The 24,553-nt window shown below is 45.2% G+C and overlaps 1 protein-coding gene across 1 annotated transcript in view; it reads right to left on the bottom strand.

The window, feature by feature from the left end:
• Positions 1–24,553, bottom strand: part of pou2f2a (POU class 2 homeobox 2a) — a 60,623-nt gene that overhangs the window by 1,743 nt on the left and 34,327 nt on the right. The window contains exons 2-15 of the mRNA XM_076106390.1: positions 11,941–12,006; positions 11,615–11,643; positions 10,778–10,834; positions 8,566–8,781; positions 7,392–7,670; positions 7,115–7,223; positions 6,743–6,834; positions 4,888–5,127; positions 4,651–4,792; positions 3,333–3,478; positions 2,537–2,734; positions 2,359–2,407; positions 1,583–1,724; positions 860–933 (exon numbers count right to left, since the gene is read on the bottom strand). Coding sequence (XP_075962505.1) covers positions 860–933; positions 1,583–1,724; positions 2,359–2,407; positions 2,537–2,734; positions 3,333–3,478; positions 4,651–4,792; positions 4,888–5,127; positions 6,743–6,834; positions 7,115–7,223; positions 7,392–7,670; positions 8,566–8,781; positions 10,778–10,834; positions 11,615–11,643; positions 11,941–12,006 — 1,839 coding nt within the window. The remainder of the gene's footprint in view (positions 1–859; positions 934–1,582; positions 1,725–2,358; positions 2,408–2,536; positions 2,735–3,332; positions 3,479–4,650; positions 4,793–4,887; positions 5,128–6,742; positions 6,835–7,114; positions 7,224–7,391; positions 7,671–8,565; positions 8,782–10,777; positions 10,835–11,614; positions 11,644–11,940; positions 12,007–24,553) is intronic.

Here is a 24,553-nt window from a genome sequence, read left to right as displayed (position 1 = left end):
CTATAGCTTCTATCTATTACAGCGCCATGAGTGTAAACATACATGGCGTGTGTGTGTGTGTGTGTGGGGGGGGGGGGGGCTAGGCCAGGGGGATTCAAAGCAGAAATCCTTTTTTATTTTTTTCGCTTCAACAACTTAATTTCAACCCCGGAACTCCTCTTTCTTCCCTCCTTCAGCCCGTAATGCTATCAGAGACCGGCAGTGCCAGAGCTGCAGTTTCCGTAACAGACTGTATCCTTCTCATCAACAGCGGCCTGGAGGAAGGCCGGCCCTGAACCGAGCGGGAGAAAAGGGGAAGGTCTGAATGGGCGCTATAGGGAGATGGATCACGTAAGGGATTCAAAGCTGAGCTCGACGGACCTTATTTGTGATGCTTAATTGATTTGGCAGCAGATCGCCTCCTTCAAAAAGGGGAATTTTGAGAGGAGACTAGTTATTTAGCCGACAGGCCTTGGTGTTGAAGAAGGAGGGGATTGTGCCTGTTCATCTGTTTACTGTAAGCTGACTTGGCCTCCTAAGCTTTGCCACGAGGGGCTCTTGTCACTTTGTGATAATGGCGGGGCTATTGTATGAGAATCAAATTGAATCTTTCACCACACTGAGCGATTCAACAAGTTTGTGCTGAGGAGGAGGAGGAGGAGGAGGAGGAGGAGCGTGCAGCCGGGCTCGCTGTTGGCTACGGTCGTCGGAGGCTGCGAGGAAATTAATTTTGAGCAGAATGGATGAGGGGTGAAATGGGAAGAGGTCTTTAGAAATGGAGACTCGCTGGGCTGGAGGGGGACAGCCTGCATGCACACACACACACACACACACGCACACACACACACAGACACACACGCACACACACATGCACACACACCTTGCATGGTAGCCAGGGGGTTGCTGCCAATGAGGGCCTGGTTCATCCCTGTGCTTACTCCCATCATTGTGTTCCTGAAATGTGGATGGACCGCAAATTCACACACACGCACAAAAATTCACACATGTAGAGAAAAAGTCGGCAGGTTAACGTACTTATAAGAGACCTCAGGGCTTTGAACTTGGCTTGTGTTTCGACTGAGGCATCAGCAGCTTCTCCTACTTTTTTGTGCAGCAGCTGCTGTTTTCTATCTGTCAGAACCGCATGCCTTAGCTGTGTGTGTGTGTGTGTGTGTGTGTGTGTAAACATGCAGAATTGCAGTAGAACCGGCGTGGCAGCGGTCTGAATGGCTGAATGCCACAGATTCCTTTGTAGCATGCAGCTACATATGTATCAGGTGATGTCAACTTAACATGTTTTCATTTATTTATAGATCAATTCATTATAAATTTTTTTGCAAAATGGGGATTTATTAAATCTCAATTTATCTGACCAACAGTTCAAAAAACAAATACATAAATTTTACAAAAATAAATATATATAAAAAAAAAAGTAAGACGCGGAAACTGAAGAGCGTTTGATTGTTTGGCTTTTGCTGTAACTTTGACTTAAAAAAAAGAACATGTGGGCGGATTGAAGTCGAGCCGCTATGCTAAATACTTAATAGTAAAGAAGTGCATTGTTTTGGATCTTGGATGAAAACTACAAAGCATAAACACTCACCCGGTGATAAGCCCGTGGGCCCCGAGGCTGTGAAGGGCGGAGCTAGCTGTGCTGTGAGGGGGCGGGGTCACAGAAGAAGAGGTGGAGCCCACCGTGGCGGAGCTGACGGGAGTCATGGGGCAGGATGCTGAAGAGCTTGCGGCTGAAGAGGAAGAGGAGAAGAAGAGGGATGTTGATGCCGTGCGGCGGGTTTGAGTTACAGCGTTGTTACTAAATAAGGCTCAGGATCCTGACGGTTCTTCATCAGCAGTCAGGATCCTGAGCGTCTTCTTTAACTCCATTCTACTGCGGACCGGAGAGGGAGGTTGCCGAGCGCAGAGCGCTAGCCTCGGCTCAACGGGCCGATAAATTTCCCAGCTGTGTTTGTTACCTGTCAGGCCATCTGTCATATCTGTGAAGCCCGAGATAGCTCGCACTGTAGCCTGAGGTCTATAAATCACCAAGACATGTCGTGACTCATGGAGGTAAACAACTCGAGATGGGACCCGTGCCTCCATGTTGTCGTCAACAAAACATCATGTTTTCTATTTCAATCTCCCTCTCGCGGAAATCATTTTCTTTAAAGTGATGATTCTTCAGTGTTTCATCAGACCAGCGAAAGGAAAGGCTCCGACAATACAGAAACATCAACTTCTCCCAAATAACGCCAGCAGCACTTTAATCTTCCCGTGTCCGGCCTCAGGGTTCCAAAAAAAAAGGCAATTGGGACTCTGACCTTTAATAATTAATGGACGAGACTCTGCACGGGCACAAACAGTAATTACAGCTGAGCTCACCTGTTGTGCTGAGGCAGGCGGTGACCTGGGACAGACCATGACTCGATATCTGGAGTGGGAGAGAGAGAAAAATTAGGAAATGCTTCCAAATCCATCTGTCCAGCAAATATCTGGCTACACCAAAAAAAACTAAAAAACGCGGTCGAGTAAGAGTTAGTGGACGAGCGGTGGACTGTACCATGTGCGGGCTGTAGCAGGGGGCTTTGTGTGTCATGACAGGTGAGGTTTGGCTGGGCAGGGGAGGCGTGGTGCTGCTGGAGGGGTTGATGCGTTTCTCCTTCTGCCTGCGGTTGCAGAACCAAACGCGGATCACCTCCTTCTCCATGCTGAGCTGATCCGTCATGAGAAGGATCTCCTCCGAGGTAGGCTTCTGGTTCTGAGGAGGAAAAGCGTCAGACAGATGAGCAGATGGGGAAACCCATGTGACAATGCTGGTTTTTACCCTTAAACTCCCACCTGGGGTACCTCAAATGATTTGTCTTTAACAATGTTATGGTGTAATAATAAACAAAGAGAGCCATGGAAGGGGGTAATATTTAGAGGAAAAACATATACCAATACAATTAATTTATTTGGCGGCTCACAGTACCGCAGTGTTTAACGTGGCCCCTGTGGTGTGTCCAACCGTTCAAAGAGATGAGGTTCCTTAAGAAACATAACTCATGAATTGCCAATAAAAAAAACATCAATTTGCGCGAAAAATAGTTTTTCCCCTCTAAATCGATAAGTTAAATTTGTTTTCATTTTCACGTTTATTATTACTCTAAAATTAAAGCTGAGACTCCACTCTTGAATCTGCTACCTGCACCATTTTACACAATTAATTTATCTACAATAAATACCTTACTTTTCAGATACCAGCTAAAAATGTAAAATGCATTGAGATAGGATTTTTTTTCGAATGACTTGATATCATTTCATGGATCTGTCTCCATGTGCAGATATGACCGATACAGCTTCCTGTGTTCTCCTACCATGTGGAAGTTGCGCTCTAAGGCCACTCGCACGTTGGTCTCGATGCTGGTGCGCTTCTTCCTGCGTCGGCCGGATAGACCCTCGATGCCCAGCATGGGGGAGGAGAGAGACGGGCTGGGCAGCATGCTGTCTATTGCCATGTGTTCTGTCGGAGGGAACACAGTGAGACAAGAAGGGTTTGTTTGAAGTAAAACAACCATCACGTTGTTTCTACTCATACGGTGACGGCAAAATAAAAAAATGTATCACATTGATGACTTTGGATTTATAGAACTGTTGCTGACATACAGTATAGCTGAGTAATCTGTCAGCTAAATGGATGGATTACGGCTGCATTATGGATGTATCAAAATGCCATATTATCTAGTAAGATTAAATAACGCGTTAAAGAGAGAGACTTTCAGATTGTTCAGTTTACAATATTTATTTTCAAAAATGACGGCATATTAGGGCAATTGTAGGGAATAATAAACAAAAGCAATTTGGAGGCGTGGGATGAGGGCAATATTCAGAGGAAAAACATAATACTAACAAAATGAATATATTTGCTGGCTCACGATACAGCAGTGTTTTACCTGCAAATTCATGACTTCATAATCTAAGAAGAGTTTTTTCTCTTTTCAATTTACAACTTTAATCTCAGAGAAAAACCAAGAGATTTTCTTATAAAATGCACAGCTTTAATCGTGGAAATAATATTAATAAAGTTTTTTTTTCTGAAAATGACCGCGCTCCCCTGGCTCTATAATAATTAATTGGAGATAAAACTTAGCTGAATTTCAGGAGCAGGACCACACCTCAGCCACTCGCCCACTTCCGGCCACACTCCTATAAATACCTACCCACTCTAGGCCTCGGCTCGCTCGCGTTTTCTGCATCCCACCCTCCCTCCCTCTTGTTAATAGTTATCTCCCCCCATAGTCATCATCCTCCTATCCCATATGGAGACCGGGGGATCTGCAAGGCCCGGGAGCCGCAGTGGATCCTCAGCTAAGCCTCCCCCAAATCGCATCAGGCTAAATCTCCATCAACCATTCCTCAACACTCCAAACAACTGACGAAGGCTCGCTCCGTCCGAGGTGGGGTCCTAAGCTAGTGAATAATAACAATAATTTGTTTTACCTACAATGGCCCTAATACTCCGTTGTACTGTCAATGGAAGTGTTAAGCTAACTTCAGGTCATTTAAAACTTTAAAGTCATGCAAAATGATAAAGTGCCAGGAATAAACTCTGCTTTCTCCATGTTCCTGATGACAGACCGGTGTCGGCAGTCGACCGGGTTAAGCACCGGCTCTGCTGAGTTTTTCGTTGTTTACCTGCATCTCCCAGCCACTTCTCCAGCAGCGGTTTCAGCTTGCACATGTTCTTAAAGCTCAGGTTGAGAGCTTCGAATCGGGAGATGGTGGTCTGGCTGAAGTCGTTGCCATACAGTTTTCCCATCGCCACGCCGACGTCCCCCTGGCCGAAACGGACGAAACAAAAAATCAGAAACAGAACTGAGACTCACGCGACTTACTCCGCTCCACCTTCCTCTCATCCCTGTCGGATTGTACCTGGGTGAATCCCAGCTTGATGCGTCTCTGTTTGAAGGTGCGGGCGAACACCTCCAGCTCCTCCAGGTCGCTGGGCTCCTCCCCCATGTGACTCCCGTGACCTCCGGGAGTCAATCCGGACGCCAGCGAGGAACCTATGGCGCTGCCGGACGCCGAGGTGGCTCCTACAGACGTCCTGACGCCGCTGGCAACTATGGAACCGCCGCTTCCACCGACCACAACATCGCTGCTCTTCTCCCTCTGTCATATCAGGAAGACAGTGTTATTAGGTAGGTAGGCAGGTTTGTGATTTAGCTTTGAAGTGCTTTGTAATTTTGTTTTGAAAGGTGCTATATAAATAAAGTTATTATTATTAATACTACAAAATGATGCAGAGCTGTCAAGGCATTGAAAAACATTCTCTGAAATGAAACTTTCCAAATAAACTGGATAGTGAATAAACATGCATAAAAAAACAATAATTTGACCCTGGTGCATTGACAAATCATAGAGATTACTATGAATCTATGAATCTAATATTGCGTTTAACCCTCGACGCAGGAGGAAGGAATTTGCCCCAGCATGCTTTGGGGGTATCGACTAATTGACCAGATGCATGCGTGATATCTGCTGCTGCACGCCTCGTTTACATTCACCGTCTCTGTGCATAAAATACACGGACAAGCAGGGGACGCCCCGCCGCCGCGTTTGACATGACTTCATCACGGCCTAATGAAAAAATCCATAACGGCCCCCAGGTGTGTGGAGACGCATTCATGCATCACGTTATGGCAGATAAAGGCGGAGGACACGAGGGGAGGCTGTGTGAATGCATCGTCGGGAGCCAAGATCCCCGTTGGACTGGGAGACTGCCTCTTAAGATGGAAAGAAGCAGCATTTTCCAGCAGATATTAGCTATTTGCTTAAACTACGAAGTGACTCGTGTCTCCTAAAGTGGAGCGTGACAATCGAGCGTTTTGCATTCTGCAGGTGGTCTGCAGCAGACGGCCGTTGATAGCGCTGAACGTCAGTCTGACAGAGATTCAACAGCCATTCCATTGGCACGGAAATAACACGACAAGACCCACTTATGTAGTTTCCAAAGGTCTCTTTTTCTTTTTCTCACTTCCCCTCTCTCCCCGTCTCCCCCCTTTCTCTCTCGCTCTCTCAAATTCAACTAGCCTTATTGGCATGACCACAAATTGCTGTTTTTTCTTTGAAAGGAAACAGTATAAAAAAAATCCTTAATGTGACAAAATAAAGGACATAAACAAATAATAAATTATTAGTATTATATTGATTATTATTATTATGTGTGTGCAAGATATAGTCAATTATCTATGCATTTGATACATAAATTAAATGAAAACTGTCTTCCATTTCCCTCGGTACGTTTTCTGACTGAATAAAAATGTGGATGCCTATTATTAAATATTGTTTCCAGACAGGTGTGTATTTTGGGCAGCGTGTGAGGATGTGCTGCTCCGTCTCTACCACAGGTGGCACAGTCGCTGCTCTTTAGCGTGTTTCCTTACATCTGACTCTTTCTATGTGGGAGCAGTGAGCTCTCAGTCTGTACTGTGTTAATAACATCAGTCACTGTCACAGTGAGCTGTCTGCTGTAGGACCAGGGAGCTCATTCTGTTTCTGTTCTGTTATCATTTGGTTGACTCTGATAGCTCTCATCTCTCTCTTTCTTTCTCTCTCTGTCTCTCTCTTTCTTTTCTCTTCATCTCTCTCCCCCGTCCCCTCTCTCTCTCCCTTTCTCTATATCTCCCTTCTCCCTCCCTCTCTTTCTTTCTTTCTTTCTTTCTCTCCATCCCCCTCTCTCTCTCTCTTTCTTTTCTCTCTCTCTCTCCCCCCAGACATTTCCTACCTGTGCTTGGAGTCCCAGGCGAGGTGGAGTTGTCAGTAGTCCCCCTGAGCTTTGCTGAGGTAGCTGGATCAGATTTGGTGTCGAGAGCAAACCTGTGACAGGAAGAGCAACCAATCAATAAACTAAACAATCCACCAAATGACTCAATTAATTATCCGGTAAAGCAACCAGGTAACAACAACAACGCATGCTGTAAAAAGAATCAACAAACAGTGATTTATGGCTCTAAAATGAAGTATGCATTATTTTTGATTAAAAACAGAAAGATTTAGTGAAATCTCGGTGGTTTTGGTCCTTCAGAGTTCCTGTTCTGTGGCTCAATTGCGTATTTTATTGTAATCATTAGAACTGAAGATCAGGCGATGACCTCACCCTGCTGCTGCGCCTGTGCTGGCTGAGACAGGAGGAACTGGGCAGGAGACTGGAGATGATGACCCGGCATCAAAACCAGCTGCTGGAGCTGCAACAGCTGCTGGATGTCCTGCAACGACAGACACGGACATGTGTCAGTCCACAGCACAGAGAAACCGGGCTTCAAGGAAACACAGAAGTCTTTGAAGAAGTGTTAAAGTTGCAACTCACGGGTGAGATGCTTATCTTCATGTGTATCTATCGACCAGCAGGGTGGTTTCAGTAAAAAGGTTCATACCTGGGCTGTGAGCTGGATTGGCTGTGACAGGGTCAGCTGTGGTGGAGGCGGGACTTGGATAGTTTGTTCCTGTTTGGTTTGTTGCTGCTGCTGGGATTGCGACTGGTTCTGCTGCTGCTGCTGGTTGGCCTGTTGCTGGGCGGCGGCGTGGGCTGCGTGGGCTGCGTGGGCTGCATGGGCGGCGTGGGCGGCGTTGGACTGCTGAACGGCGGCCGCCAGGAGCTGAGCCTGAGCCTGTTGGAGGAGCAGCTGCTGCTGGGCCGGGAGGAGAGCAGCAAGCTGTGTGGGGGGGAAAGAGCAGGGGGGCGAGGAGGAGGAGGAGGAGCGATGGCGTTGAGGCGAGAAAGAAACGAGATGAAGACGTACAGACGCAGGAAGGGGATGTGAAGGACAGGGCGAGGTATGACGACAAAAGGAGGAGAGAGCGGTGAAGGAAGAATGAAATGATCGGGACATGAGTGGAGACATAAAGGAAAGTCAGCAGAGAGAACAAAGAGCAGTTCCAGGAATAGAGGCGTAGACGAATCTGTTAGCGCAGAGTAAAAGCATGCCGGAGCCAAGACAAGCAAGAGAAGCCTTCCACTTAACTTACAGAACATTTAGCTCAGGTATTTCTCTTCCTACGTGTTGTGCAAGTGTTTTCATGTCCTTCAGGGCAGTTATGCCATTTTACTGAATGTTCCCCTGCGCGCGACAGTTGCCACAACATTCCTCTGAGCTTAACATGGAGAAGTGAACATAGGGTGGAACATACGAATGCTGCTTATTTCATTCACAGAGCATTTAACTCAACTTCATTTAGACACAGATGTGGACTACTGCGGCTACATCTTCTAACACGAGGCAGAAAAAGAGCAGAAGGGCTGAGCTGACATTTCAAGAGAGACTTTGAGTCTTTCAACTTGTTAAGAAAGTGACTGAAAAGATAAAATAGTTCTGATTTTGTAGATAATGCCACATTTTTCTGTACAAATGTTGCTAAATTTCCAAATGAAATCAGTTTTCATATAAAGTCAAAATGAACTGAGGGGAACTGTCCAGCTTTGAAATCAGTTAAGACAGTCGCCATGTTGGACAAGAACGGGGTCAAAACGTTCCACTTGGCAATTGCATTACAAAAAACAAAAACATTTTCTAAACACAATTTACTGTGTGTGTGTGTGTGTTGTCTCACCCCTGCTAGCTGACTGCCAGCCAGCATCATCTGTGTGTGGTGGTGTTGTTGCTGTTGCTGTTGTTGTTGCTGTTGTTGTTGCTGTTGTTGTTGCTGTTGCTGTTGTTGTTGCTGTTGTTGCTGTTGTTGCTGTTGTTGCTGTTGCTGGGAGGGAGGTGCAGGAGGTGCAGGAGGGACGGTGCTGTGGGTCATCTCCTCGCTCTCCTCGCTCTTTCCCTAAAGAAGATCACAGAGGCCCACCTTCATTCAGCAACTTCGGCATACTGCTGATCGGACTTTTAGTTGTTTTGCTGGAGCGGACAAATGTTCTCTACGTTCATGTAAACTCAAGTGGTACTGAACCTGCACAACAATCCAACGCCGAAAGAATAGGTCTGTTTTATTGCAGACGTTCAACTCAATATGACTGACTATATTTCTGCCTCCGCTTTCCGCATTTTGCTTTCTCGCACAAAACACGATGCAGTATTGAACCAACATCTGACAAACAGCAGACGTTCAGCAGCTGCATACTGAGGAACCAGTTTGGCCCCCACTCTCACAAACGTCCCATTAAACCGGGGCACAGGTTTCTCAGAATGTAGAGCCGTTAGAAGACAAACCAGATTGTGCAGGTGAAGAGAGAGAGTCAAAGATAATTCATCAGCGCTTCATCGTGTGACTCCGTGAGCTCGAGCCTCTATTGCTGCTCACTGCTGATTCAATTGTTCAAGTGTTCGTCCCGTCCAGAGGGTTGACTCAACCCTCCTCGTTTTTCGAGGTGTCAGGAACGCTGCTTACCTCTGACCTCCGGCTGTCGTTACCCATCCATCACCACCGCACTGTGCTGCTTCTTTACCTGTCAATCACTCACTGCCACCTCGTTCACATCCTTTAGGATGGACAACACTTCCACACTTTTCCAGGACTTTATCAAGGACCCTTAATAGCATTTATAACTGTACCGTATGCTCCAAATGTTAATTATTGTATGAAAATGAAGACAAACAACTTTTTCACTCTCTAATAGTTGGAAAACAGCTGCGGAAAATAAAAATTCACTGTAACAATTCATTCCGTAGCACACAACAAAATTCTTTCCAAAATGACTTTCCAAAACCTGTCACTCTCAAAAAATGAGAGTGTAATTTGATCCTCTCTTCCTTCTGCCTTCTCTCTCTCAGGGCTCTTTGGCTCTCAGTAAAGACGGACGGAGACAGATCTTATATAATTAGTGCTGCCTACAAGAGTGTCACCTTGGGCACCAACGTCATTAAACACACCACAGATGCCTTCATGCCCACACAACCACCCGCTCACACCCAGCTGCATGATCACGTCAGGCAGAAACCTCCGGTTCTAAAAAGTAAAGCCAATGCAGAAGTGCCTTAAACCTGCATTCTCTCTAATGAGGGGGCGACTCCTCTGGTTGTATAGAAGTCTATGAGAAAATGACTCTACTTCTCTCTTGATTTATTACCTCAGTAAACATTGTAAACATGAGTTTATGGTCTCAATCTCTAGTTTCAAGTCTTCTTCAATACAGCATGATGTTCATTTAGTACATTATGGTCCATTTAGAGTCAAATAGACCATAAAGCAGGGGATGCTTTAGGGCGGGGCTACTTTGTGATTGCCACAGCGTTGCTTTCATCTTAGAACTTTAACCCTTTCATAGTGTATCTTCAGTTCATGTTACCACTCCGACGTGTTATGTACACCCTCCACCCTCTCGTGTCCTTTCTGGTTTCAAAAGAACAAGTTGGTCGACAACCAACAAACCAAGATGGCGACGGCCAAAATACAGAACAGAGGCTTCAGAACGGTGGTCCACAAACTAATGGCTGATGTCACGGTAACTACCTTCTTAGATACAGTCTATTGTATTCATTGTAGGAATTGTTCTTTTCAATACGTACACAAAAACACAATTAAAAAAACATAAAAGGTATTAAAACTACATTTGTTGACAACATTCAGAAGTCGGTACAGGAAAGTGATTTTTAAAGCGTGAACGGATATAAAAAAGAATCACTCAGCTCTTAATGGCGTGTACACACACACACACACACACACACACACACACACACACACACACACACACACAAAAGGTTTGATTGCTACAGATTTTTGATGTTTAAGCTGATGACAGCCAATATTTATGAAAGGGTTATGAGCTGGGATTGACCAAAGCAACACACACACACACACACACACACACACACACACACACCTTGCTGACAGCCGGTGTGGGAGAGAGGCTGAAGGGGCTTGTTTTCATCGGCTGGACCTGCAGGAGCACACACACATACACACACACACACACACACATACACAGACACGAGTGTTACAAATACAATCATGCACATTCCCAACATCAGCATCATCAGGTGAAACACAACCCTTTAATGTGGGTCAGCGAGCTCCCCGAGGGCCTCACAGGTTCAGTTACTCTCCCCTACAGCGGACTATGGAGACGGCTCAGACTGCGTATCAGTTACTCAAACAGCAACAGAAGTGGAGATCCACATGAAACCACAATTTCCCATGACTTCCCAAGATTGAGTTAATTTTGTTTAAAAAAAAAATATATAGTTAGTTGTGTACTGTATGCGAGCGTTATGAAACAACAAAGTTCACTTTAATATTGATGTAGCAGGATCTTCGAGAAAGCAGGTGGTTGACTACACACTAAATATCAAACCACTCTGATGATGAACAGAAAAGCAACGTTAAATGTCACTGTGAGGATTTGATAGAGATATTGTTGCTGTGATTAATTCACTTATCTAAATCTATTTTGTATTGTGATAATTTATAGTCACAATAACAAATTATTGTATCCGTAGTTTGATGAAGATTCTATTTAATTTCATTCATTTGTTATGGAACAAGAGTTTCACTGTGTATGATTTGACAGATGACAATAAAACAAAAGTTTATGAAACTCAGTGCCACGCTTACTGTATTCATAATGACTCCTTTAATTAATGTAGCTAACTATTATATACAGTATATATATATGTAGAACTATTATTATCAGTCATAAGAATAAAAGAATAAAACCCACCTGGTCATCAGGGCTGTTTCTGTTAGAGTCTGAAACACAGAGGGATTGTTTATTAGAGTGTGTGTGTGTGTGTGTGTGTGTGTGTGTGTGTGTGTGTGTGTGTTCACTGGGTCGTAGAAATTGCACCATGCCAATGACTTAAAGGAAGTAACGTTCACTTAAAAACACAAGAGAAAACTGCTCAGGTTAATTCACGTGTCACATAATTGAACTATGATGATTTGACATGTGTAAATAAAATGTCATTATTATTCACATCATGAAATATGTATATATATATATATGTATATATGTGTGTGTGTGTGTGTGTGAGTGTGTTTGTGTACCTGAACTGTCCCCTGGATACTCAGCCCCAGGCTTCTCCTCCTCTGCTGCTTTAGACATCCTGATATCTGCAAGAACACACACACACACACACACACACACACACACACACACACACACACACACACACATCAGAAAGGGTCACGGAACATACACAGAGGTTTGTAAGGCGATGACGCGTGGTTAAGAACACAGAGAGGGTTGGCGGTTCAAATTCCTGGATGATGGGATAACACACACACCGTTTCTCTGCATTTATTGAAAAATAATGAGAATAAAAAAGCTTCATTCTATCAAAAAAGCAGTGGAATCGATAATGAATGTTGAAAACTCCAAACTTTTTCATAATCATAACTTGCATAATGTTTGAACTTCTCCCCTCTGGGAGGCGCTGTAGCACAACAAGCAGACAGAAGAACAGTGTCTTCACTTGACTTCATGTCATTCGCTGTCAGTAAACATCTAACAGCAAAATATCTGCTGCTGCCGTGAAAGATCATCATTTTTACAGTTTTAAATGCACTTTACATTTGTTTGTACATATCATCATCTGTCACTGTCAATATAAATCCTGCACACTCACTATATATATCCATTCAGGATTTACTTCTTTGCACTATTTATATTGTTGATTTGATCCCCTCAACTAGTTCTAGCAAATAAAGGTGTCAAACTACAATTTTATTTCATTTTTTTTAAACAGGAATCTACTGACCGAATGAGTTTTTATCATTTTAGTCAAACTAAGTAATTACTAAGTAAAGACATCCCCGGTGCAGCTCTTGCACACACACACACACACACACACACACACACACACACACACACACACACACACACACACACACACACACACACACACACACACACACACACAGATATTTTCTTGAGAATCAAACTCTTTCACCATTCAGATCCACAAACAAGAGCACAAACAATCACGGCTGTCTGAATGAGAGGTCAGTCCTGCAGTACTCTCGCAGGTCAAAGTTCAAGCGAGATCAACGCCGTCGGGAATTCAAAAGAATAGGGAGCGAAATCCGGCGAGACCGCGACAAATACTTTGCAAGCAGTCAACTGTTTGTTAAAGCAGTTGCCGTGGAGGGGGAAATAGTTTGGCTCTATTGTCCCGTGATAACCTCGCTGCTCCGGAATTGAACCCAAAGATGATCTTCTTAGTTCCTAAAAAGTTCAGGCTTGGAAGATACTATACAGCTTTCTACTCTGCTTTTCATCCCGTTTTTCATTGCAAACAACCGAGAGAAAACCCTGCTCAGCAAAATAAACCTCACATGACCCAACAGAACTAATGACACCGTCCTCTGATTTAGCTCTTTGAATGAAAACTTTATCGACCCGGGACGTGAGGGCCTTAAGGAGCGGCTTCTCGTGGCAGATATCCGCCTGACTACCGTCGCTGTGCCGCCCGTGTGCGGTGGCTTCTGGGAACCGTAGCAGTAATTGGCGGAAGACGGGGCGACGCCAGAGAAACTGCATTACTCAGCACTACCGCCGCCATCTTGGAATGAAATGCTGCTCTTTAACTGCTGTCTGTCTCATGCTTTTTCAGGACTGTTGCAGAGAGGAGACATCTCATTAACAAAAGAAAAGCGGCAAGAAAGAGCTGAAAAAAATAAAATCGAAGTACACCTGATAAAACCACAGCTAACATCCCCTGTCCTTCCCCTCCTCTTCCTCGCTATAATTACACCTATAGCTTCTGTCCTGCTGCTTCGCTGCCTCCTTCTTACCCTATGGAGCACACACACACACACACACACACACTTTGTGTATGATACAGGAAATGTGAGACAAGGATAGAATAAATACTTGAAAACAAAAGAAGAAGAAGAAGAAGAAGGGCTTATTGGAAACGATATATAAGCCTGGTGTTTGAGTGTGTGGTAATCTTATCATCAGGGTCACAGACAAGTTCAAGGTGTGATGAGGGGAGGTGGAAAATAGAGGATGGACGGGGTTGAAGGCGTAAGAGAGACAAAGAGGAAGAGACGGCGCCGCACACGGAGAACATTTAGAACCCGCGGAAAAGTAGGGGAAGATGAAATATAAGAAAAAAGACAAAAGACGAAGAAGAGAAGAAAGACAAAACAATATTTACACACTGATGATAACAGTGATGCAAACTCCATCACGCACTTCTCTTTTTCAGTTTGTCAACTTCATTTGTTTCTCTTCTCTGTAATAATGTTAACCTACGCGGTAATGTCTCGTCAATATGAGGGATTAAAGAGGAGGAAAGCAGCTGATGGCATCGGGTGAGGTTTTTATCCATTCATTTGTGTTGTCTTTCATGTGAACATCAATGAACATATTGAAAAAGTCTGTCAGTCTTAACCTCTTGCCTGGGACCAAAAAAAGGCTGTAGTTAAAATCCAGTTGCATTAATTAAAAAGGGAAATACATTTTTCTTAAAGGACTGTTAGTGGAGGTGTTGCAGTTACATCATTTAACCAGATGGTGGGAGCACCCTCCTGGAAATGCTGAGCCTCAACTTTATGTGTGTGCGCACATCAGCTATGCACTGTAGCTATCACAAAAACTACCACCTGCACAAACAGCAGCTTTCCACCATTTAAAAACACAATTTCACTAAAACGTTGGATCTGTTTCATTCACACGAGGGCTTCAATGTAATACACACACACACACACACACACACACACACACACACACACACACTCACCCACACACACACACACCCGTACACTCACACACACACACACACGTACACTCACCCACATGTCATGGGGGGGGGGGGGGGATCCCATAAAATCATTTTATCATCCCACTCCCCCCCTTTCATCTCTCCTAGCCCATAACGCCTCAACTGCCCCTAACCCCTCTGGCCATGGGGCCTTCAAAACCCCACCCATCCCAACCACTGCGTATATATGCAAACAAATCAAACACACCAACTGCCCCCTTCTCGAAAATGTCACGGCACACGTGACATTTTCAGGATTTTCAACAAACTCTTTTTTTCCCCCTCACGCAGCTACAAAAGTGTGTTGTGTGTTTTTGATAATCTCTAGAGTTTTTGATTTCAGGGTCAAATTTCACATGCCGTCCCAACGCACTCCTCCACCCCGGGGTGGCAGTTTGACAGCAGCCGCTCGGATGGAGTCCACCCCCCCCTCACTACTACTACTCTACTCATCCTATCAGTGCTAATAGCATAGAGAGAGGGGGGGGGGGGGGGGGGGGGGCAGATGATGTATCTGTCTTCTGCGGTTGACATGGCCAGTGTGTGTGTGTGTGGTTTGGAAGGGGGTGCAGGGTCACTGTCAGGGAATTAAAAAAGGGGGAATAAGTGAGAGAGAGAGAGAGAGAGAGAGGGGGGTTGGGGTTAGGATGGCTGGAGGGGTCCCAAACTCACCCCCTTCCCCCCTTCCTAGTTGCCCACCCACCCCGCCTTGGTCACGCCTGTCAGTGGCCGCTGACAGACGGCGCGTGGGTTTCTCTGTGTGTGTGTGTGTGTGTTTGAGGGAAGGGAGAGGGGGGGGCACTGTTTGGCGTGTGGAGGTCAGAGGTCAGACACATGGTCTCAGCCACTTCGCGCCTCGCAGTGACACACACACACAAGCTGCCTTTCCCACCTGTCCCCTGTCACATTCAATACCAAACACACACACACACACACACACACACACACACGCACACACACACAAATCTGCAACTGCTGTAATGAGAAGACTTTTCAAATCAGCTGTGAAACTCTGCACTAAACAAAAAAGGAGTAAACACATGATATTCAGGGCTGCAAATAACGGTTACTTGTACTATCGATTCATTTCTTGAATGTTGAGTTAAAAAATTGTGGGAAAAAAAGGTGATGTCTTCAGTTTGTTGGCTTTGTTCAATCAACAGTCCAAAACCTAAAGACATTGAATTTACTGTCACATGAGAGAAAGAAACTAGAGTATATTTGGCATATTTGCTTGAATAATGACTGAAAGAATTGAAATATTTATTGCAGCTGTAATTATGTCAGATATTACGCAGTAAAGAGAAACAGGAAAGACTTTTAATTTGAAAGCTCTCAATGATTAGAGTGTGAATTTGTTTACCTTTGGCCAAACAAACATGGCAGCAGAGAAAGTTGAGAAATCACAGCGCTAACATTTAAAAAAAGAATAAAAAATAAATTTAAAAAAGAGTTTTACAGCAGTTTGGTCTTCAGTGTTACGACCTCTGAATAACATAAAAAAGTTACACAACTTTAATGTTATAAGGTCAGAGATGAAAAACATTTAACAGTTCTACAAAAACTAAAACAACTTTCAATCTAACTGACTAAAGAATGAGGAAACATTCACAAAGTGTATTAAAAGTTTCACATTTGCGTCTTTGTTTCTTTCGCTGCTGCTTTTGAACTCAACACATCTGAGAAAACGGACGACGCGTATCGCGTCTCATATTAATGACCATCACGGCTGAAAACGAAGAGCAGAGCTGTGTTATCTGAGCACGTTGGTCCGCATTTTAATGAGAACACATTGGGCTTCAGACGAGCGGAGAACATGCGGCATGTACAAGGTAGACTGTAGCAACATTATGTCTTCCATACTGAGTCCTTCAGCAGAGATATTTGACTTACAAATGATGGCACCCTACTGTGTTTATTGTATTCCATAGTCTACATACTATGCTGTGTGTTGTTTACCATTAACAAGGTTCACAACTTGTTGGATATTTATGTGGTTAAGCAGCATGTCTTGCCTTGAAAATATGTGTTTTATACTACAAAAGAGATATCATGAGAATGTTTTTCTTTTCTTTCATATTCACACAGTAAACATTTCTCAGATTGCACCGTACTTCTGGAAATAAGACGTTTGCTCCTAATTTCTACAGCAGGTGAATACTGGGGATTTAGATTTCCATCTCGGGAGCTGCGGTCTGCTCCTGGCTCCTCTCGCCTTCACCCCTGTGCTGAGAAATGATCCGCTGCATCTGCGGCCCTGGTTTAATGAGTCCTTGTAGCTCAGCGAGAGGGAGTGAGCACAGTCACTTATAAATACAAACCCAAGTAATTCTGGATTATTGGTGAGCGTTATTGGCTCTCTGACACTCGCGTGACAACAGGAAGAGCCAGTTCGCTAGTTCACCTTCACTTTTCCTATTAGCGTCGCTCCTCCTTCACTATGTCCCTCACCTCCTACCTTTGTCCTCCACTCGGTCCCTCCTTGATTTATTCGGATCTCTCTCACACTTCCTCGACCATCTGACTTCTCTCTGCCCCCCCCCACCACCCGCTTTCTATCTCCACCTGTTTCCTTCCCTTAATTCCTCCACTCCTAGCCTCTCTTACTCACATCCTCACCTTCAATACATCATTTTTGAAGCATTCTCTTTTCATACATTTTGCGCAAACGGTCGCGGAGCTGCTCTGGAAACGGACGCGCACATTGGGGTGGAGATGATTCTCATTAGGGTGGAGGGAGTTGGCTTCTGGCAAACCTGAGGGTGAGCGAGCTGTAACTAGCTCACCTGTGACACTTGCTGTGGCTCCACCACAGTGAGAGCAAAACCGGCGCCTGGTCTCATGAAAATAACGAGTCCTTGTGATGCAAAAAAAAAAAAAGAGAGAATGCAAACGTAAATATTGTTAACATGCTTTGAAAAACAACTGTTAGTGTGGACAGCTGTTCTTTATGCAATATTCACTGTGTGCTGCGTCAATATGTATGTTAGAGCTACCAAAGGACTAAATGAAACAGATAATCTTTATTTGAAGTCATTTCTGAGACTTTCGAGAGAAGAGTCTGCTTCCTAATAATCGTCCGCTTCCTGTCTTTCTAACGGGCTTCCTCCACTGCTTCAGTCTGATGTTACTGGAGGCCTCCCATTAAGCTCCAACGTCCACCAAAAAAACCCACATGATTTCTGGTCAACGTGTCTCTCCCTTCGTGTCTTCATCCCTTCATACCGTCTGCCTCTCCTCCTCCTCCACCCCCCCTCTCCTCCAGCAGTGGTCAGCTGCAGCGGTCATGGCACCACTGGACAGCGCTCCGCTAGCACAGGACACACAGACTCGTTGCCAGGCAACAGCAACGAAAGATCACTGTGTGTGTGTGCACGCGTGTGTGTGTGTGTCCACATGTGCGCACATCTCTGTGTGTGTGTGTGTGTGTGTGCTTGTCTGCTCCTCGTATGTTTGTGTGTGCACCTGTGAGAGTGTTAATCATTAAGAATAAACATGTTTCGCTGCCTGCAGCTGTGTGAGGCACACAGAGTGCCCAATGCTAATGTCTCCACCCATGTTTACACTTTATCAAACGCTATTGAAGGAATATTACGTTTATTTTAATTAACATCACAGTCGTCCGATAAGAAAAAGGCAAAATCAGAACTGTATTTCACATTAATTCAGCCGGCAAAGTTGAACGATTTTAAAGGAATTAGGATGTTTCGTAGGTTGTTAAGAATGTGTTTCATTGTTGCAGTTTTATGTCAATATGTGAGGAAAAAACTCTTTTCAGTGTTTTCTCCAGAAATATCAACCACTTCCTGTCTTCAACAGGCCGATAATATCTTCAGGATCTGTGTGAGCAAAACGCACACACGCACAAAAACCATAATTCCAGCACGCCATGCAGGCTTCGCTAACGCTGATCTGTACGGAGTCGCTACTGCTCATAAGTGACTTGTTTCATGCTTCCATACACTGAGGAGCGTATGAGTAACGCCGTGTGTGGACGTCGTTTGTATGAGTTTGTCCACAACTGTGTATTGTGCACACATGCAGCGTGCGTGTGTGTGAGTGAGTCAGAGACAGAGAGTCATTACACGAGCGTGCTCGTACGCATGTGTGCTCGCGGGCACGCGCGAGCGCTTTCCCGAATATGTCTCTAGAGTGTTTATTATATCCGATACAGTACCTCTTTCTCGCACCACATATTTCTGTGCCGATCGATTCTTCTGACTCCCGACAAGACAATAATCGCACCTCCCTCCCTCTCTCCTTCCCTCCACCATTATTACTGCCCTCCCCGAGGAGCGCAACGCGGGGATGGAGGGATGGAAACAGAGAAATTGAAGGAAGGGAGGACAAGGGAAAAGGAGGAAATGGTCACTGTGTGTTACTTCCCCCCCCCCCCCCCCCCCAGAATCGCGCAGATGGAGGGAGAAAACGGGGAGATGGAAACGAGTGAGCAAGGAAGATGAAGACGAAGATGAGCAGATGCTGAAAATTTAGGGGGATTTTTAGGGTGGAGGCTGGTGGAGGCTGGGAGACATGACAGAGGTGCTTTCAAAGAGAGAATACAAGGGGAGGAAAGAGACAGAAAATGGCAGAGGGAGTGATGGGACAGTAGGGAGGACGCATGAGGGGGAGGGAGAAAAAACAAATGAGGAGAGAAGATGAAAAAAATGCACTAGCGAATGACAAACAGGCAACAACAACAACAAAAAAGTAGGAATCTGAGGATAATGGCTGAAGGTAGAAAAAAAATAACGAGGTGTGGTGGAAAAGGGAATTTGAGGGGAACCCCCCCCCCCCCCCCCCAAAAAAAAAGAAACGCAAGGGTGGATAGGAAGAGCAGAGTGAGTGTAATGGGTGAGTAGGGAGGACGCTGGAACAGTTAGTGAGGAATAGAGGAAGGAAGTTCATGAGCAAAAAAGAGGGACGCTAATTTAGAACATGCGGGATGAATGAGAGAATCTGCAGCAAACACAAGTGAAGTGAAAACGAAAGGAATTAAAGTGAGAAAAGAAACGCGTGTGGAGCGGAGTGAGACTGCGGTGAGACGGTGCGTCCCTGCAGGAAATAACAGGAAGTAACAAAAGATAGTGACAATTGGACTAACAAAGACACACAGCCTCACCTTGATGGTGTGTGTGTGTGAGCGATTGGACGAGGAGGGAGGGGGGGGGGGGCTAGATTGTGTGCAACAGAGTCGATGACAAAATGAACAGACAAGACCAAAAGATGAGATGAGATCAGAAGAGAGAAGAAAGAAAAAAGGTCAGATAAAAACCCGGAATTCATGTCCGAACTGTGTCATCACATTAACGCAGAACAGGAATCAAAATAAAGACTCATGGATCAAACCTAAAATCTAATTATAAAAAATGCAAAGGTGTATTGTGTCCCGAAAGAGACTGCATTTGAAACTATTTCCGTATGAAAAAAATGTGTTAATTGTATGTATTTCTGTCTGAAAACATGCAGTCCGGAAAATTGTTCTCATTAATTTGCACACAAAAATGAAACAACATATTTTTTTTAAAATACAAAAATAATAATAATATATATAATTTTCTCAGACCCTCAGTACTAACTTGACCACCGCATTCATTCAATGGGGGCTGAAAGGATCTCATAAGTCCAGAGATGGCAGAATTCTCTCCACCCATAGGAGATCATATTATCCTTCAATTTGGAGTTATGAGGTTGTCATGTGACTGCAGAGATATTTATGTTCAGACTGTTTGGATTCAGGGTGAAAATCCCAGTAGTGTGTGTGTGTGTGTGTGTCTGTGTCTGTGTGTGTGTATGTAAAAACAACAGCCCGTCTAAAAATCGAGCCTTTCCTGTCTGTCTTTGTGACATCGTTGATTCTGATCTTTCGTCTTGGTGCAAAACCAATGAATGAATGGCCGACTGTATGAGGCACGTAGAAACCAGCACCCCGTCCTCTCCTCCAGCCACGGAAACCCCGGTGATCTACTGCGCGTGCCGCGAGCCGTTGAGACGGTCGGGTTTACAGGTTTATCGATTGGACCCGACTTAAATTGGCTCCCAATTAAACAGAGCGCTTATTTGACCTCTTTACCCCCTTCCTGTCCTCTCCTTTCCTGTCCCGTTAAATACCCCCCCCCCACACACACACACCTCCATCTCCTCCTTATTCTCCCCCACCTCCCTCGCAGCCAGCTCCTCTCCATCGACACATCCATCTCTCGCTCAGTGTAATACCTCTACTCCCTTCCCCCCTCCGTCTACGGCCGTCTCCCCATCCCCATTTTCTGTTACAAGCACCTTCTCCCCCCTCTCTCTTTCTCTCTCTCTCTCTCCCTCTCCTTCACCATACCAGCACCGCCTTCGTCTCCTCCCGCCGTCCATTTCACCACCTTTCCCCACATCTGATCTTCCTCTCTTTCTCTCAGTCCATCCATCAATCTCTCCTTAAATACCAGCAATGAATTATTAAGTGTATTTATTCAAACACCATTAATTATAAAATAAAGCCAGCTTGTCGGTCCGCTCGCTTTGGCTGAGGCCCGATGAGGCCGGATGGGGAGGGAAGAGAAGAAGAAGAAGAAGAAGAAGAAGAAGAAGAAGAAGAAGAAGAAGAAGAAGAAGAAAAAGAAGAAGAAGAGGTTGGAAGTGCAGGAACAGTGGAGGGTGAGCTGGTTTTGTGGTTAGGTTTGGAAATGGGAGAGAAAAAATGAAGAAAGGGGGGGGGGGGGGGGGGTAGGAAATTGGTGTGGCTAGCGGAACAGCTCCCCTCCCTCCCCACCACCCCGTCCCTCGCTCCCTCCTCCCCCCTTCCCTTCCCCGCTCTGCTTTGTATTCTGCGGAGATGACAGGGGGAAAGCTTTATTGCTCTGAGTTGGTATCGATCGGGGCCCCACAGAGGGGGTAGCGAGACCCGCGCACACTGGAGGCCCTTTCGCAGAGGCCGCTGACTCCTGCCTACAGCCCCCCCGCCCATTTTCCCCGCCCCGGCCAAACAAACCCTTCCCTCTCCTCCTGTTTCCACCTGTCTTTCTTCTTCCTCTCACTTTAAAAAATTGCGGGCTCCTTTTTTCTCGTTTCGAGAGGTCAAGAGACGAAGCTCGGCCGGCTTCTATTTACCTGCGTGCAAACGCGCCCGGACACAGAGAGACTCGCACCGGCGGCGGTCGGAGCGTGAAGACTTTCCACGCAAACGAGCACGATCAGAGGTGAAGTGCTCACATGAATACGCTCATATATGGCGGCAACTCACACTAAGACACACACACACACGCGCGTTGCCATGACACAATCCCAGGCTGCGGGGCTGAGCTGCTGTCCTGACCAGTTGCATCAGAAAATCCCTAATCTGGGAGCGTGACCGCCCTCAGTTCCAGCAGGCAGGGATCAGGATGCTCCGGGCAGATTCAGAATTTAAGGATAAGATGGGATGGGGATGCAGGTTTCTGAAATCACCCCAAGGGACGGAGGGATGGGATGGAGCCAGGGATGAGAAGGGGTGGAGGTGGAGGGGGGGAGTTGGAGTGGTATGATTTGTGCACCTCACTGTGCACCCAACTTCCCAGCATTCCTAGGGGCCGAGGGCCAGTGGAGAACCACGGAGGTGGAGGAATTACATTTGTTTTTTTGTCTGAATGAGCTGCAATCCAAAGAAAAGCTTTGAGAGTGAGGACTTTTTACCACCTGACACAAGTGCCACTCGGGATGCAGGTGCATGAAGTGCATCGCAATTTACATTTTTTTTCTTTTAGAGATGGACAGAAAAGGATTGAGAGATGGAGAGAAAGAGTATGTTAGTTGAATTATCTTTGTATCCTTTTCATACCATTAAATCATACGAGAATGTATTTTATTGAATATTATGCTGTTTTTGTCTTAAATACTGTCACACGGAACGAGAATATTTCACAGAGAAAAGCGAATTATTTTTGATCTTTTCGCACCATGAATAAAGGCATCGACCAATCACGTTGTGAGTTGCGCCTATATTTATGAACAACACGTAGGCTCCGTAGTCTGAACCAAAACTGTATTACTCCTTTTAACCTTGACAAACTCAGACCAGATGTTCTTGCCTTTCACAATAAAAGCCCTAGACATATAATATTCGCATCCCCCCCCCCCCCCCCGCCCCCCTCAGTGTGTAAAGGCCTTAAGAGTTGTTTTCATGATCTACAAGCATGAATGGCCTATTCTGATTGGTGGAGAACGATCCAAGATATCTCCACGCACAAACAGCGTGACCAACATAGATTTCTTCAAAACAACAACAAGAAAACAAATCAAATGTTTTCCTTCAAGGCTATAGACGATGTGGGATTTAGGCCTCCCAACTCTCCGGTCGCTCTCCTACATGTGACCTCCCTGCCATTCCACTTAACAAACTCCATTTTGTTGAGGTCTGGCTGAACGAATCGGCGAGCCAGCCACGGAGAGAGGAAGAGATAGACAGAGAGAGGGAGAGAGAGATGGACGAATCGACGGCTGGAGGGAAGAATGGGTGCTCAAGGCCACCCTGCTCTGACCCCCCCCCCCCCCTCCTCCTTCAACTCTTTCGCTCCAGAGTGGCTGTTATCTCTCTATTTTTACACTCCTTCCATCAACAGACTGCCCTAGACCCACTTATGTTCACTCACCAAATGACACATGGACGGACACGCACACACCCGCAAAAAAAAACCCAAGACAATTACAGATGTAGACAATGACCGTGGTTGCTGCCAAGCCGACTGCGAGTCCTCGGAGCGAGTGTATCCTTTAATGTGGGCCGTACGCGTTTGTGTGTGTGTGCACCGCGTAACCTTTTACAGACAAATCACCTGCTGTTTGACCAGAGGGTTTTGATCAGGAGTGTTTTTTCTTCTGCATTAGGGCCGGTTTAGAGGTGCTTCTCTGAAATGTTGTGCCTCACTTTGTTTGATTTTTCAAAGGAAATCTTATATGGAAGGTGATTTTGAAATTCAACTTGAGTGGACTCCTTGGGGAAGAAAACAATGATAAAAGCTTGAGGTTTATCAAGGTTCAGGTGATTTTGTTTTTTACATATGAGATTTTTTTATTTCCCCCCATCAAATCTTTTTCACTATTTTAGAAGCAAAAAGGTTTTTTGGGCAGTTTTAGATTCCTGCTTTGATGTTTCTTATAGCACCTGAAAATATAGACCAAAACATACACTGAAAATAATCACATCAGGTTAAGCATTACACACACACACACACACACACACACACACACACACACGCACACACACACACACACACACACACACACACACACACACACACACACACACAATTACAGGCTTCCAGAGCAGAGATAATTGTAACAGCAATAGAGAGAACAGGTGTGTGTGTGTGTGCCATTGTATGGATCAGATCCATAGGGGGTAGACTATACAGTAACGACCAATTTAATGGAAAAGTCTATCTTTTGTGTCTGTGCTTTTAGACCACAACACACAACAGGGATGCCAGCTTGATGCCATTATAGGTTTCACCATAATATTATGCCTGCCTGGCGCTATGTGTCTATATTATTTCTAATATAATCATGTGTGTGTGTGTTTGCGAGCGAGCACGTTGGTCTTTATTCACTGTAGATGAAAGCCTGCTGGCACACACTGGACCACCACAGTGTGATGTCCAACTAAGACCCCTCTCTCCTTAGCACACACACACACACACACACAGACAGACAGACAGACAGACGCTGTCTGGCTGACTGACCTACCGCCATTTCACACCACTGACCAGTACAAATTGGATAAGGGTCCATTCTCTCTGCACCAGCACACTTTCACACACAGACACAAAGCGCTCAAGTACACATATCTCACTCACACACACACACACACACACACACACACACAAACACACACACAAACACGCTCTACAAAACAAGCTCAAAATGGC

The sequence above is a fragment of the Anarhichas minor genome, unplaced genomic scaffold (assembly GCF_050575085.1).
Source record: "Anarhichas minor isolate MPS153535 unplaced genomic scaffold, ASM5057508v1 ptg000033l, whole genome shotgun sequence".
Taxonomy (NCBI): domain Eukaryota; kingdom Metazoa; phylum Chordata; class Actinopteri; order Perciformes; family Anarhichadidae; genus Anarhichas; species Anarhichas minor.
The sequence above is the reverse complement of the archived record's forward strand: the minus strand, read 5'-3'. Positions and strand labels throughout refer to the sequence as shown.